The 17599-nt window shown below is 36.7% G+C and overlaps 1 protein-coding gene across 3 annotated transcripts in view; it reads left to right on the top strand.

The window, feature by feature from the left end:
* The window catches only part of TDRD3 (tudor domain containing 3), a gene marked incomplete at both ends in the record, with an annotated part of 104523 nt that extends 97830 nt beyond the window's left edge, over positions 1-6693 (top strand). For 2 of the 3 annotated variants that reach the window (XM_081999420.1, XM_081999419.1), the window contains one exon: positions 6577-6693. In XM_081999420.1, the coding sequence (XP_081855546.1) occupies positions 6577-6693 (117 nt within the window). Of the gene's footprint in view, positions 1-6573 lie in introns of all 3 variants that reach the window. The other variant, XM_081999418.1, reaches the window with a different exon arrangement.
* Positions 6694-17599: the final 10906 nt, after the last annotated feature.

The raw sequence follows: 17599 nt of genomic DNA, 5'->3' as shown, positions 1-17599 counted from the left end.
CTATAAAAATGGTTCTGCATTGGAAGGACATGGATGATAGTGGGGGTTAACATAAAAATGAAGAAGTCCTGAGTAGGTTTTGTTTTAACCATTTGTGTTTAAATATTTGGGGTCGTTCTTTCTGATGTGCAGGCACACAAACTGGCACACATTCTGATAAGAAGGTGTAAGTTCCACTTCACCTCATAAGTCATTATCCTTCTCAGAGATACTTTTTAATTGTTCTTAATTAATAACTTCTAATGCCAAAATCTGTTTCACACACCTGTAACATTTGAATAAAGGCGGGCTAATTGCACATTCCATAGGATTATTTTAATGGAAAAAGAATTTATGAAGAGTGACTAGGAGTGTGATTTGATGAGCGGCTATCAGCTCTGAGAGAAGGCGGCAATTTTTCCTCCCTAATCCTGACCATCCTGCCTTTTGAACCTGCATTTAGTTAAAGGATGCAACTGTACATCTGAGCAAGAAAGGAAAAGTGGAAAGAAGAGTGATGAAAAAGGTGTGGGAGAAGAGCAAGGACACCGGTTTCGGCAGTAGCCAGATGTTACTCTGGTGCAACTGTCCATGGCACCGCAGCCTACATGTCAGAATATGTTGTAAATTTAAGGGTGTCCCATTAGTTGATTCCTTTACTTAGTTATTTCACTTATGAAAGATTTAAATTGTAGTGTGATGGTACACTTCAAAATATCCAGGCAAGAGCTAAGTAACAATAGTAATTGTGGATCTTATTCTTAATATTCTAAATGGTGTATTAAAAAGTTAATTTAAAAAACTTTAGCATGTAATTGCTACATTATAACTTTTTTAAAAAATAACTTTTTTATTTAAACACAGCCATATCCTTATAAATAGTTATGTGTACTTTTAGTCATCAGTGATACATTGCTGCAATAACTTAGATGATCTGTGTGAGCATACTGTAAGTTTTTCTAAAAATGTGTAATGCTAACCTGACTCCTTTAAAGGCACATTATTAGGCCGAAGAGTTTATATTAATTATCTGACAGCAGTGAGGGGTCAGCTCTATGCAGGTCTAGCAGTATAACCTTGAATCTCACTTGTCCTTCTCACTTACAAATTTCTTAGTTAAATTTTATGGCCATAGGCCCAATGTAATAGGGATGTGTTGTGTACTGTGGAAAAAACTTGTGAGCATCTGCAGATTCACAAAGATTACTCTATGAGAAGATTACTCTGTGAGAGGAACCAGTATTTTAAGTAACAGGCTTAACTCGCAAAGAAAATTGATCAAGAGCAAATATGTTGAATTATTCTGTAATAGACACTTCAAAAATGCTCTTCTCGCAAAATCAGTACTTGTTTAAAATACTTGAAAAATCTACATTAGTGGTAATTTCTCTTTTACTTGGAATTTTCACACCTCATTTGATAGTGATTTTTGAAATTATACCCTAAAGCTGGTCTAAGATTGTGTAACTTAAAACTTGTGCTTTTATTAAATTACAAAAACTATTTTTTCATAAAATGCTGTTTTCACTCTTAGTTGTTATGGAGCTCCAAGAATTCATTTAAGTATTCAGATATAGTAAAAGTTTAAGGGAATACTGTAGACACATCAGCCAATTATTTTTTTTCTTTCCACATACAGGGTATGTTATACATTACCATTTAGATATTTAAGTTTAGCTTTTTGTAGGAAATTTGTGATTTTTTTCGATATGACCATAGCATAGTTGGGTTTCCTGGTTTTTTTTGTTGGTTTCCTTCTTTTTTTTTTTTTTTTTTTTTTTTTGATAGGTCTGGAAAATTTTACAGTCTGTTTTCAATTGAGAGTTAAAAAAAATACTATTTCCCAATTTCTGCATGTGTAAGTAGAACCTGCAAAAATGAAAGATTAAAGTACTCGAGGAGTTCAACACTGGATGATTAGGCAAAACAAGCAAGATTAAAGAAGGGAATTTAACCAGCAAAACAAGAGATTACTTGGTGTCTTAACAGCAGGAGACAGCTTGTTGCCAGCATAGTGGGCACTGCAAAGAGGCATTGAATATGGACAGGGAAATGGGAGTTGAAATGCACGTGACAGAAGTTGATTTTGCAAGGAAGCAAACACTCTGTACTGAGTCCAGCAAGCTGTCCATGCATCGAGTATGTGGGTGAAGTTAAAACTACGGCTTAAACTGAAACAGTGGTTTGACATTACTGAAATGGAAAAGGTCTTCTGCTTTTTCTTCCTTCTGTCTCTGCTTCGTCCCGTGGTTCCTGGTCCCATGCTACTCCCTCCTATGTCTCCTTGCACAGGCTCTGGTGTTTATCCCTTGGTAGCCCACAGAGAGCTATAGCTGAAAAGCCTTAGCAGAAGGACCCAGTGAATAGAGCAGAATGTTCTGTTTGTAGGAATAGACTGAGGTAACTAGTTCGTAGGTGGCAAACTGTTGGAGCTGCTGGGCTGTCCCTTGCAACTGCACCCTAAATATATGTGAGCAAACATTCAGCAAAGCTTTGGTATAATACATAGCTTCTGTGCCGCTCTTTACAGTCATCCACCTATTCGTTGTTCTTGGAGGTTACACAGTAAGTATTCACTTCAAGGACTGTATTTTTTTTAAAAACGTTTCTAAACCGTTCTTTTGAACACACTGAAAAATGTCTTGCAATTGAAATTCAGTGAGAAAGCTTTTAATGAGATATAAATTTTCTCTAGTATTGTTAACTGTAAGAGTAAATTGGTTGTTAAAGTATGTTAGATGCTGGATTTACAACTTTATTCGGCAGCTGTGAAATCCATTGAATTTTTTACATAAAAACATGTTGGTGGTCACTTGGCTGGACTGAAGTTACTTGCTGATTCACTAAGCTCAGTTAGTGAAGCATGGTGGTGGTACAAGCTCTTCAGAATTATATGGGTCCAAAATAAAAGCACTGAGTGTGCATATATTTCCGTATTACACTTGTTTAGCTTTTGTCTGTCTTATGAGGTGGAATGAAAATATCAAAATAACAGCAGGTGGCAAATTTTATGGCTAATTTTTGAATAGAAGCTGAAATTCCCAATGACTTATCCTTCCCTGTTTGCCACCTTGTTTTGAATACCTAATGAATGCTGACATCCTCAACCCTCTCTCATGTCATTCTAACCTGTTACTGCAGTAGTTTCTCTGTGCATTTCATTTTTGCATTGTGAACCTTTCCTTGCTTTTTCCTATGGATCTGCCAGTTTTTCCTATCTTTGGTGGTTGTTCTTAGCGGTATCATTTAATCTCAGGGTATGTAGTCCTAGGTAGGCATTGTGCAAGTACTAGAAAACTCAGTCCTGGATCCTGGAATATTAGATAAAAAATGAATAGTAAAATGAAGGATGGACATAATAAAATCAGTAAGTTTTTGGAGTAGTGCACTAATATGAAACCTCTACTGGTAATAGGAGAATGAAAATGCTCTGAGAAAGATTTGTGGCCACCTTTGCTTTATAAAACGTAATCTAGATCTTACATGGACAAGGAAATAGGAAATGGAATAATTTAGGATGAGTCACAAGCAACTGATAAATTGAAAGCAAGCAGCAAGAAAGGCTGGAAAAATAGAGTTTGTGGCAAGATGTGTGACCTAACTGACTGCAGAATTATAATGGAAGAAATGTAGATAGCTGAAGTTTTTAGGTTGAAGAACAGAAAAAAACAAGGAAGTGAACATTAGAGATCTTAAGTTTTGCCTACAAAGGGTGGATGCTGTTCCAGAAGAGGGGTGGCAGCTTTGAGCATGGGGTGGAGAGATTTTAAAGTAAATTGAGGTAAGGATGAACCCAGAAAAAATCCTGAAGATGGAAATAAAATAAAATGGCAATAGAGAAAGGAAAAAACATCATCAGTGGGGGGCTGTGGATCAGTGATCAAGAAATGGTGGAAGAAATGCAATTACTTGCAAAACAAGAAACAATGTTTAATAAAGATATAGTTCAGCAAATTGTTATTTTGGAGAATGTTAGATCCAATTAGGATCAAATGTGTGTAGGTAAGACCGAGAAGCAAATGACAATGTGTCATCTCACGTGAAGATGGCAGACTTCAAGAGGATCAGTAACTCTATGGGGAACCAGTGTACAGAGAAGAATGAGGGAGCAGTTGAAAGGTGTTCTGTTGCTCATTTGTTCTTATTTGCTGCATTGCTCGCTTTCATTTCTTTCAGAGCCTCAAGAAAATGAATGTGATTTTACATTTCACTCTTGCCTATTGTAATAAAAATACTTAAATTGGAATGCATACATCTGAAGCTTTTCGTTCTGTGTGTAAAGACAAGTACACCAAAATAGAAATGTGCAAGACAAATTCTAGTTTCAATTTTATTTTATTGAATTCAAAGGATCAACAATATTAACTTTGAGATTTGATTAAGATTTTTCTGCCCTAGAAAATTACTCTGATCAATTTACCATCAAAAAGAGGTTGGCTTACAGGTGAGATGTGATGCACTAAACTATTTCTGTTCTTTTCGAGCAAAAACTACCAAGGTTACAAAGAAAAGGTTCATGTCTAATTCACTACAGTCTCTTGAAAACACCAATATGCATTGCTAAATTTTCAGTCACACCTATAGGCCATTTAGTTTTCCATTTTTGGAGAAGTCCAAATACCGAGCACATCAAAGTTCACCAGTTTATTCTTGAAGAGTGAGCTCTTTTATGTTAGATTGAAGCCTTGGCAAATAATTTTAAGAAAACTTGCAATTGCATCTGTCTTTGCTCTTTTGGCAAATAACAGGATCTATTTTCAGCTATTCAGGTTTCTGGGAATATACCGAAAGAGCTAAAGGTATTTAGACCACTTCAGGCATCTAGTTTACCTTTTAATATTTTGATGCTATTACAGCTTGCGTTGTCAGTGATGGGAGATTAATTCATATACTAAGTTGAGGGTTCGTACTAGGGCTAAAGGTACTGCAAACTGTATGGATTTTTTGGTTAGACACTTGCTTTTCTGTTTTTTTTCTCGGATAATTGGTGTCTCTGAACCTCTTTATATGAAGGAATTGATAGTGCTGCAAGCAGTAAAAAAGATAGACTGAGAAAAGTAAGTTTTATGGCAGAATTCCATGGTTTTCAGCATTCAGCTACAGTGAAACTAAAAGATGTAAAATCAATTATGCTATATTCAATTGTGTTGAAAGTCTGTTTTCTTCTGCAGTTAGTGCAGGCTCTGTAGTAGGGCTTAATCTGTTGTTCTGGAAATACAGCTATAACCACAGGCGTGCTCTGTAAATAGGAGACCTTACCATGAGGAACATGGTTGTCTATTATTTTAATCATGCATGTTTATTGATACTCAAGCTGGTTCAGAAAGAGGTGTTTCTTGAGTAAGTTCTGACTTTGTACAACAGAAAGAAACTTGGGCTTTAGATTTTCCTTTCTGTCTCTTACAGTGAAATATTTTACTGCTGTGACTCACTTACGCTTTGTTATATGCATGCTGCACTCTTAAGACAGTTCCTGGATGTTGGAATCGTTGACAAACTTCTAATGAATCATTCAGTGTTCTTGGTTGGTGTTCCTGTATATTCTTATGCTGTGAATGAAAGGGAATTAGAGAGTTACATATTCAATACTTTTTCCCAAAAGTGGATTTCTTACGCGTTCCGTCTAGACCTGGTGTCTGCTACAGTGTAGTCTTAGGATATTTGAGAATGAAATTATAACTGTTTCCTTGAGACACCATTTGACAATCATACTTCTGTTCAGAAACTTTTAAAATTTTTTTTCAGCCTATAATTTTTCTTCTATTTCTCTGTTATCAACTCTAATGCTCTTAAAATTCTTCTCTATCTTAAAATATTCCATCAGTGTTTTTCCTTTCAGTATTTCTTGACCAAAGTAAATTTGTAGCTATTTTATAATCTTCCGTTGCAAATAATTTTCCGGTCTCTTGATTATTCTGTTTTCTCTGAATTCCATGTAATTTGTCAGTATCTTTCTAGTATTGAGATGCCTAGGAGTGAATACAATATTGCAAATATGTAGTTACCTCTCCTCATTATTCAGAGGTTATATTTATTATTGCTCCACATAGCAAATTCGTACCTAAATTGCTGTCCACTATACTTGTAGGCTTTTTCCATTATTACTGCATCACAGATTTTTATCTACTGTTTCAGATCTGTGTTTCTAGTATGTATATTGCCAGATACTGTTCCTTGCATTTCCATTTCCTAATTCTTTTATTTCATTCCATGTACATTTCTAAACTCGACAAAGCTGGTATTTCTCTTGCTCTAGCAGGTTATTGAGGTTATCTTGCTTCTTGAGTTTGTTGCCTGTAGGACTCTTGGAAAATAATTTTGCTTTAACATACATCCTTTTTTCTGCAAATATTTAATAACTGCTGTATTGAGGTTCTCCATCTTGTTTTTCTTAGCTTTCCTAGGTTTGAAAAACCTGCTACCATTATCTCACTTATTTTGTTAAGTGGTCATCATCACAGAAGCAGCAGTTGCTATGTGTGCATTAATTCATTTATACATGCATGTATATGTTGTGTGTATGTATGCATATACCTACTCATATATAATGCATTTACCTACTCTTCCATTTAAAACAATGCTATTTACCTGCAGGAGGAGGAAGAAGAAACATATGAGCAAACTCTAGAATTCCGCAGAGGAGGTGATGGTCAGCCAAGACGATCCACACGACCTACTCAACAATTTTATCAACCCCCAAGAGCTAGAAACTGATTAATAAGAAATAAAAGGTAAATATATGATATTGAAATCTTATTTATGGGGTTAGATTTCAAGAAAAGCAGAACTATTTTGTCCTATTCTTCAGTGTTTTTCAGTCTTTGAAGTTTGTGAGAGAACTTTCTACTACTTTGCCTGTAATTGGTTGTATAAGAATGTTCAGCATTGGGTTGCAGATGACGAACATTTTGAACAAAGAAATTATTGTAATCGCCTTTTTCCGAGCAAATAGACAACTTAAATTTCCTATAAAAACTTTGTTTCTCATTTCAAAAAAAAAGGAAGTATTCAGCAACAGCACATGTATAACCTACTTTTTTGATAGTAGTAATCTGCTTATAAGGAACAAGCACAGAGCAGTGATTGCTGCACCTATAGAGAATATTGATATTAAATCAGTGTCTTACCATTTAAGTGAAATTTTTATGGTTGTGTCTTTCTAGTTTAGGAACCACTTGCTGTAGTCAGCTACATGGAAGATGTGTTTGGCATATAGCTTCTACGTTTTTTAGGGATATTGGTCTATTTATGACAGAGGTTGGCTATCTCTGTTTCTCTGGACTTTGTGGCTGTAGAAAGAGATTTAATTACCTGTGGGAAGAGAGGGAAGGCAAGAAAAACACTTTGGCAAATAACTTTTTAACTTTGCTTTATGTAAGGACTCATGTCATCTGAGCAAGGTTTTACTTGACACCTCTTCACCTGAAAGCAGCAGCAGGTTTCTCTCATTCACATACATTGGACCAGCTTCTTTGGAATAAGTGGCTGCAGTCCCTGCTGAACTCAGTATTGTCTGTCTTCATCCGAAGTCCGATATTCTACTTTTTATGAGCCATTTATGTGAATAAATATTTTTTCTATTGTTTTGCTTAGCATGGGAAGGAGAATTTGCAACACTAAAATCTAAAAATCCATGAGCTCACCATTGAACAGAGAGGTACAAAGCCTAAGAATACTTACCATAATCTGAATCTTGAGGATATGCTTGCACCTATACTTTATTAATTAGCATAAATTAAGAGATTATATGTCATGCTCAGAAAGATATACCTGTTAAGTACATTCAGAAATATAAAAAGGCCAACCAGATAAACCAGTTGTAATTCTTTTACTAAACAAATCAAGTATGCTGTACTGCTCTCAATTTACTTGTGGATCTTCTAAATCCTTAGTTTTCAAACATGGATTAAACGTCTATCCTGAATAAAGATAGCTTTGTAAAGTTGCATGCTATTTGGTGTACATCTACAATGTGTCTTTGTCTTGAATCTGTTTTTTTTTTCTTACTATCCAGTTTATTTTTACTGAGATCTTTTTAGTTCCTTTCCTTGATCCGATCTTCCACCTTCAGCTGACTTCATAGGTGCTGTTGATCTCTGCAGCTTTTGGTATTTCTGACATGTAATAACATGATTTTACTTTTTTGATATGTTAAAATACCTTTTCCATTTGGGGAAGTACTGGCAATATAAGAGCAAAATTTATTCCTGACTCTTGCCGAGGTGATAATTATTCTATTTTTGCTGATATAATTTGATTTTACATTTTAAGTGAGTGTATCAATCACTACCAATAAACATGTCATGAGATAATTTATGCAGAAATAATTCTGGCATGTGCACTGAGCTGGGTTTTAAACTGGCTCAGTTGTCTCAGAGGAGTGTCAGTGTGATCAGCTGAATGAAATGTGTAGACAGAAGTCAAAACCAGGGAGGCGTGTTTTATATCTTTAGGTAGTATTTTATAATTCCTCTAACTTTACAGTATAAATCTGGAAAACTGTGTTTGACTTTGGTCAGCTGGGAGACGGGGAAAAAGAGACATCCAGAGAGAGTGGTAGTAGCTCCTGTATCTCAAGAAGATCGAATGAATTGGTGGCAAGTAAGGAACATCCTTTCTGAGGCACAGGTAGTGGTTCCTTGCAGGTTTTCTTATACCTTGCTTTGAAGTTTCTATCAGGATCCTGGACAATGGACAGCAGACGCAGTATCAAAACTTACCTGCCATAAAAAATAAACAGTTACAGCCCTTTCCCTGCCCCAGATACAATACTATTGTTTTCTGTCAGATATCTCTAAAGGCAGGCATTAAGATTCAGTTAAACCTAAAAGCATTTGTCAACAAGAAGCAATGGTCTCTTCTCATTCAGAAAAAAAAATCAAGATATATTTTAGAAAATGTGTCATGAAACTGAATATAATTTTTTAGCAACTACTTAGTTTGCTTTAAAAAGTACATATTTTATTGACAATACTTCCAGATATATCCTTCTTTTTTAATCATAATTTAAAACGCTTCCTCAGTTGATGAAATTAGGTATTTCCTGTGTCCTCTTCTGGCCCAGGACTATTTACTTCAACATCTGCTCAAGTTAGATAGATAGTGCCAATTTGTCATCCAAAATTGAACCTATTAACAATGCAATGTACAATTAGTGGCAGCTTAAACCTGGTAAATTTTGGCTACTTTTGTGAGTCTAACTCTGTTGGGATATTATGCACTTTATATTCTACAATACAAACAGTAAATATTGTAGGAGTTTTACATACCTTAAATAGTCCTATTTAAAGAATGAATAGCAATTCATTATGAGAAAATACAACTTACTGCTTGACAGGAAGATTCATGCCCTCTAGGTCAAAACATTCAATGCCATCTTCTTTGGCTGCTCTGTTGGGTTTGCATGGCAAGGTTTTGGTAGTGGTGGGGCTGCAGGGGTGGCTTCTGCGAGAAGCCGCTAGAAGCTTCCCCTGTGTCTGACAGAGCCAATGCCAGACGGCTACAAGATGGACCCACCGCTGGCCAAGGCCGAGCCCATCAGGGATGGTGGTAGCGCCTCTGGGGTAACAGAGTTAAGAAGGGGGGAAAAAAAAGAATTGGCAACAATAATTGCAGCCAGAGAGATGAGTGAAAATATATGAAACAACTCTGCAGACACCGAGGTCAGTGAAGAAGGAGGGGGAAGAGGTGCCCCAGGTGCAGGAGCAGAGATTCCCCTGCAGCCTGTGGTGAAGCCCATGGTGAGGCAGGCTGTCCCCATGCAGCCCATGGAGGTCCATGGTGGAACAGATCACCTGCAGCCCGGGGAGGACCCCATGCCGAAGCAGGTGGATGCTTGAAGGAAGCTGTGACCCCATGGGAAGCCTGTGCTGGAGCAGGCTCCTGGCAGGACCTGTGGAGAGAGAAGCTCAGGCTGGAGCAGGTTTCCTGGCAGGACTTGTGACCCCGCGGGGGACCCATCATGGAGCCGCCTGTTCCTGACAGGCGGCACCCCATGGCAGGGACCCAGGCTGGAGCAGTTTGTGAAGAACTGCAGCCCGTGGGAAGGACTCACACTGGAGAAGTTTGTGGAGGACTGTCTCCCATGGGAGAGACCCCATGCTGGAGCAGAGGCAGAGTCTGAGGAGGAAGGAGCAGCAGAGACAACGTGTGATGAACTGACCGCAACCCCTATTCCCCGTTCCCTTGTGCTGCCTTGGGGGAGCATGTAGAGAAAAATGGGGAGCAAAGTTGAGCCTGGGAAGAAGGGAGGGGTGTGGGGAAGATGTTTTAAGATTTGGTTTTATTTCTCATTATGTCTACTCTGATTTGATTGGCAATAAATTAAATTAATTTCCCCAAGTTGAGCCTGTTTTGCCCATGATGGTAATTGCTGACTGATCTCTCCATCCTTATTTTGACCCACAAGCTTCTCATGCTACTTTCTCTCCCCTGTCCAGCTGAGGAGGGGGAGTGATAGAGTGGCTTTGGTGGGCACCTGGCATCTAGCCAAGGTCTACCCACTGTAGCTGCTGGAACTCAATTGTCTTGAACTTTAAGTGGAAAGTGTCTCTAAATGGTTAAAATGTAGTCAGTTAGAATATTTGTGTATTTTATGTTAAAATGATTTGCTATATTGAACTATTCTAATTAGCTGTTTCATCAGATTTAGATTTGTATTTGGAAAGTTTCCGGTATGAAGCTCACCTACATTTCAACATAAAATAATGTAATGGCTATTGGATGTTAACACCGAAAATATATTGGTCTTAGATTCTTGAAACACTAGGATGACTCAGGTAGAAAAAGAAAATAAAGAGGCAAATGATGCCTTCTATATACAAGCTTGAGGAATGGGCCTGTGTGAACCTCATGAGCTTCAACAAGGCCAAGTGCAGGGTCCTGCACCTGGATCAGGGCAACCCCTGGTATCCACACACGCTGGGGATGAAGGGATTGAGAGCACCCTGCCAAGAAGGACTTGGGCATACTGGACGTTTTATTTTGTCTCGAATTTGTAATATGGGTTTTTTTTCTTCTGTCACTGTGTTCTAGTGAGTATTTGGAAAACTGAACATCCTGCTCCTTTCTCTTCAAGAGCGTGGCGTTTACAGTTTCTAAAGTCAAAAAATGGAAATTCTTCCTCAGTTTAGAACACTCCATTGCCAATGTTTCTGAGAATAAAAATATTGTAGTGCTGTATCCAGAAGCTTCTTCTCTGTGGTACAGACTAGCTTTTGCCTGCTAGATTTGCTTTGTGAAGCTCATGTAGAGGCCTGTGGAGCTGCCCTCATTTGCCTTGTTTGATAGGTGACGTGAGGAGGTGTTTATTGTGGTACTGTGGTGAACATATTTATCAGGTATGGCTTGTAGCTCCCCATGGTACATCTCATGCTAGCATATATTTTCTACTTAAGTTGTATTTTGAAATGCATTACATATGACCTAATGAGGTACTGGTTGAAGACAGTGTAATTGGAGAGAAACCAGTAATAAAAATCTATTACGCATTTCTAATAATAAGTAGTGGATGGAATCAGTTCTCTGATTTTAAAAGTAGGCAGAAAATGAAACATAGTCCTTTTCTAAATTGCTTTCAGCTTGGCCAGACTTGTACAACAGTGTACCTTTGTAGTCTTGATATGTGAAAATTCACAAATATTTAATGGCAGTTACTGGAAGTGTATTTCTATACATTTTTTTCCTCCTTTTCATTCCTTAGAGTTTTTGAGAGCATGGTGTATTGTTCTTATTTCAAGTTTTTGATAACCTGTTAGATGAAGACATGATTTATCAGGGGAAGTTTTAAGGGATACAGTGAGACCTAATTTTACCACAACTTTCCACTGAAGGATGCTTTACCACTTCACCAGATCACTGATTAATGACACCTTTACTCCCTGAGAGGTAGTACCTCTGTATTATGTAAAGTAACTTATGTCTTTGTCCTGAAAAGAGTTGGAGAGCCCTTGTTGATGATTATTTTATATTAGAAGTTAGTAAATTCTTTAGAATTTTAATATTGTAGCATTTAACATTTAAAATGACAATGTGTCTTGTTTTGAAAGGCAACATAGGCAATTCTAGAAGTAAAATTTGCTGGCCATATTTGTATTGAGTATGACAGGGACGTAACAAAGATGAATCATTAAGTCTATACAGTAGACATATCAATTCATACATAAACCTCTTAGACCTACCTGTATGATGTTACATCACTTGACAAGGAGGACTTACTAGCACCGGTACAACAATGCAGAAATGAAGCTATAGTGCTTCCTGCATTAGTTTTCAGCATACTCATTTGGGTGTTGAAGTTGACCTTGCAAATCTGGAATTAATGTTGACAAATATCAGCTCATAATCTATGTGTACAGTGTAATGGCGTCTTAAGTGGAAGGAAGCTTAAGTTTTTAAAAGCCTGAGTTATTTTTTAAAAGTGGAATTTGGATCTGTGGGATTGTTTAGCCTGCAGAAGAGAAGGCTCTGGGGACACCTTGCAGCCTTCCAGTACTTCAAGGGGGCTTATAAGGAAGATGGGGACAGACTTTTTAGCAGGGCCTGTTGCAACAGGACAACGGGTAGTGGTTTTAAACTAAAAGAGGTAGATTTAGACTAGATAGAAGGAAGGTATTTTTCACAATGAAGGTGGTGAAATGCTGGAACAGGTTGCCCAGAGAGGTGGTAGATGCCCCATCCCTGGCAACATTCAAAGTTAGATTGGACGGGGCTGTGAGCAACCTGATCTAGTTGAAGATGCCCCTGCTCATTGCAGAGGGGTTGCAATAGATGACCTTTAAAGGTCCCTTCCAACCTAAACCATTCTATGATTCTATCCTTCTGAAGAGCTTCTTGCCACATTGTTCTATGCTTTGGGTATTAAGAAAAATTGCTGCAGACTTGCAGGAAGTTTGCCTTCGTGTTTAGTATGAAGACAGAGCAATAGAGTAGTCGTGTTAAGGTGAAGTAACAGAATTATGGGGTAGTCAGTACCCCACTGTGGTTGCAGTTGACTTAGAAGTGATTGTTTATTAATATCCAGCAGTGTGAGGTACAGATCACTAACTCGGAATTTTATCAGAGCTCTGTACTGAGAGCCCTTGAACCCACTCTGCATTGTTTAGGGTATGAGTCAAATATTAACTTTAAACGGGTGTGTAAAATAAAATACTTCTCAAGAATCAAGAAACAAGAATTAGAATCTTAACAATAATAAAAATACATCCTGGGCTTATACTTCCTGCATAGAATGTCATGATAGTATGAAAAAGAAGGGGAACAAGTAATCAGAACTGAGTGTTTTGAAGGATCATAGCTTTTGGAGGAGCTTGAAAGAACCTAAGAGTGTGAACCTATAAGTACTTGGTCATTATCTGCTTCTTGGGTCTTCCTTTGGTCCATGACAGAATTAATCTACACCTTGTCAAACTTGCTATAAAATCTGTATTGAAGTCCTTACCCATGGAGAAACTGCATTTTTGTTTGAGAAGTCATTGCCAGAAAGCATTCTTTCCGTGTATTATACCTATCAAATTTATTGCATTGAAGTGCAGCCTTCTGATTTTTTCTTTTAAAGATTTATATATCTCTGTACTAAAAAGCAGATATCTGCTTTTTTGGAGGAAGAAAAGAAAATAATAGTAAAGCGTATATTGCACAAAGAGCAGAGTTTTTATGCTTATCTATTGTATTTTATTTTTTTCATTTAGCAACCTTCACGGGGTGGGGGGAAATTCACTGGCAGCTCCAACTTGCTGAAGACTTCTAGAAGAAAATCTTCTTTTTCCAAGCAACAGGATGGAACAAAGAAACTTCGTGTGAGCAGAAGGAATTTGGACCTGACACCACAAGAGACTTTTTTAAAGTTCTTAGTTACGTGAAACTGAATACTTTTTACATATGAAAGAGGCAAATTGTCATTGCTGCCATTAATAAAACCACAGTGCACTATTCTATTCTTTGCCTTGTATTCTTTTTACTGAGCCTCCATTGTTAGTTAACATAATACTAATGTATCATGATTTTTATTCATTTTGAATTTATTTTGGTTCTAATATTGTTTCCAGTAAAGTTAAAATTTATATTTTCTCAAAAGCAGACAGGATGGGACCTTTAATTTAGATTTTAAGCTAGCATTAGTGAAACATGTTAAAAATGTTCAACTCATTATTGTACAGTGAAGTTCTGAATAGGTTTTGACTGTATTTTCTGTGTTGATTTTCCAAAGTTGCTGAAGGCCAAATTACAAGTTTGCCTATGATGTTTTTTATGATCTGTGACTAAGAGGTTAAAGGGGAGGGGAAAAAAATCAGTTTCAAGAGTGATTTTCCTCAATAATTTTAGGTAAATATTTTATTTTTAGGAATATTTATATTAGAGAAATAGAACATTTCTAGGAGGTACAGGGAAGTAGTTTAAACAAAAAATACCGAAAGATGCATATGAGTATTTTAAACATAAATATGTGTATACATGCATACACGTGCAACCTGTTGAATAGTAGGTTCTAACTTTCTTGTAGCTTTAAACTTGGCTTTTTTTTGCTTCGTATTATTAGAATTTTTTCCATTATCATTGATGCTTGAAAGAATCTTTTGTCAAACTACTTTTCATTCTAAACTATATCTTTGAATCTTATGTGATTATGACAAACAATTGAAATTTTACTATTTCTTTAGCTGAGAAGCACTCATAATCTATGTACCATGCAAATCCCTTCTAAGCTTTATTTTGATCATTTAATTAAGATTGAAGTAGCACATATGTGTTGAGGTAGTTCTGTAAAGACAGAATTTTACCTGAGATATGTATTGATGGTATAAGTTGTATGATTAATTCTACTGGATTTCTCTCTGAGTGCTTATACAAAACTCTGGACAGAACCTGTTTTATTTGGATGAAAAGAAGTTTTATATTGATGGTGTAATTGAATGTATTTGCAGTATTTAATGTGGATTGCTGTCCAAATGCAGTCAAATCTTAGCAAGCACATAAATATTTGCAGAATAGTAAGGAACCAAATGTTTCGCTGCCTTAATGGATCCTAAGCAGCTTCTTGAGAATTATAATGCAACTCTAATAATTCTGAAGAGATTTGGAAGATTAAAACATGAGCTGTACAATGTGTGGTTCTTCACTATCAACTGATACACAAAAAATTTTATGAAGTTTGTCAGATTTAAGTTAGAAACCACTTTCCAAATACTGTGAATCATTCTGGTCAGTTCTGCTAAATTGTACCAGCAAATAAATAAATTGTAGATCTAATACATTGGATGTTGGATGCTTTACTTGCAGATAGCACCTGTTCAGCTTCATAAAGCTATGTAGCCATAGCTACATCATTTTAAAAAGCAGGTTTGATTTTTCTTTACAAATAGACTGTGAATTAAATGAAAGCCCTACAATAAGTACCAAAGCAATTTCTGAAATTAAAGTAACTTTTATGTTCTTTTGAGCTTTCATTCTTGCTGTGAACTGAATCATAAAATTCAGAAAACTGCAGTCTGATTTAGTGAACTGTAAAACATAAAGTCTACTTAGGAAAATTTGAAGATTGTGGAAATAAAATGCAACATTCCTCCACAGTGGTTGTGGCATTCTGAAATTACCACATGTATGTGCAGCTGTCTGTAGGCAAATGAAATATATTTGAGAATGTTGGTTTTGTTTGTCAAAACAGTAAAGAGCATGTCTTGGTCTTTTCACTGGTGCTGAGGAACTGGAAAACCATGGTAAGCAAACAGCTGGAGAGTCTCCCTGAAAAGACATATTGTCGTTCTGTGTTTTGTGATTCTTTTCGGTTTGGGTTTTGACTGAAATAACGTCTTTTGAAAGCTCTGCCTGTTTAGGATCTGAAGAACCAGTGACTGAGTAGATTAAAACTATTTGCGTCAACCTGTTCTGAAAAAAAAGAATTCATATATTCATTCTTATTGATTCCTCTGTCTGGAACCAACATAATCATAACGTAGGTATGTATATAAATTATTTTCTTGATTTGCATAATCCATCAAAACCACAAATATAGTAATTTGCCAGTCATAATGTAGTAAAGTTTACGTACATAAGAACATGAATTTATTTACCTTTTATGTTCAGAAAAAGTTATCATGACTAGGTAGGTCTTCAAAACTGATGTAAAAGTTAACTTCTGATTTGTCAAAAGCAACAGCAAAAGCAAGCTCCTGAACTTTGTGGGGCTACATCTGTGTAGTTAAACAAAAAAGGCTGATAAGGAGCACTGGGTCCAGATCATCCACACTATTAATCTACTAGCTTGATTTCTGACGCTGTTTTGGAGTGCTCTTGACTAGCTGTTTCTAAGACAAACCTGACATAAAGAAACTTTGCCCTTTGCAAGCTGGACATGGGCCAATCTGTGCCTTTTACCTGTGATCCAGTAGGTCCGTGACCCTTCTTTACTAGGGTTACAGATACAGCTTAGGAGAATTTCTGTCTTGAATTTTAGGAATGCAGTTCTAATGAGACGTTTTCCTTGCCATGGACTTGTATATCACACTTTTACCTAAAGGAAATAATCAGAAAGGCTAATTTTTTTTAATTTTTATTATTCTAAAAGTTATGTTCCAAGTTGGTAATACTATCATTGAATAAAATTTTATTCTACTTTCCCCCTCCCCTCTATATTGTTGAGATATAAAATAATTTTGAAACAGAGTGGAAATGTTCTTGTTTTATCTTACATGTTTTCAGAGTTTTGTAACAGAATCTGATTGAAGTTGTCGTGTTTTCATTTAAAATTCTGCCTTGGACTAACATCTTCTGATAGATATTCATATATATTTATATATAAATTTAGCTTTTTCTTTTGTCACTAACAGGTACTTTCTTATTGAGTCTTTGGCAGCAACTGTACATAGCATTTTGAGGATCACTTGTCAAGGTCACTCTTCCAAGAAACACTGCTGGAATTGTCTCTGCAGAATCTCTCTGTAATGACTTGAGCTTTATGCAGATGAAACTTGCTGTGAATATGTCTTTCCAAGGCAATAGGAGCAACGCATTTTTCCATTGAGTGGTGAAAGGTTGATATCACAGGAAAGACAAAGCCTGTCTGTGAGGTGCACTTGGCATTAGATACAGAATGAGTAAAAGCCTAATGGAAGATGAAGACTTATCTTGAGGTAAATCTGAAGAGATGTTTGCAAGAGAGCTCCCAAAGAGCCAAATGAGCTAATGAAGTTTGGTCTAATGTTAGACAGGTAGCTGAAAGAATCTGGCAGTGTGGGGTAAACAGTCCCTTTCTAGCATTATGGTTGGAGGGGACTTTATACAGAAAACTATCCGGTGCTCTTGTGCATCTAAAGGAACATATTGTTCGGAATGGTGCTTTCTTGAAGGAGAATCCCAGTTCGACTGTCCTTTTGTCATGTGACTTGATCCAACTCCATTAAAATCTTACAGCTCTTTTGAGAACTATTTAAGCCTCAAGAATGGCTAATTGCACAATTTTAGCTGGCTCAGTTCAGCTTTCTGCTTGCTCTACAGCTATTGACGTGTTCTCTTGGCTTCGTTTTTTTCCTCTCTGATATGTTTTAGAGCAACCTATTGCAGGAGAGCAGCTAAACTACAGAAGGTACTCCAAACATGTAGGCACTGACCTTTTCATAGCATATAG

Source organism: Phaethon aethereus (genome assembly GCF_964289735.1).
Source record: "Phaethon aethereus genome assembly, chromosome: 1".
In the NCBI taxonomy this organism is placed as follows: Eukaryota; Metazoa; Chordata; class Aves; order Phaethontiformes; family Phaethontidae; genus Phaethon; species Phaethon aethereus.
Note: the sequence above shows the minus strand (reverse complement) of the source record. Positions and strands in the feature narration are given on the sequence as shown.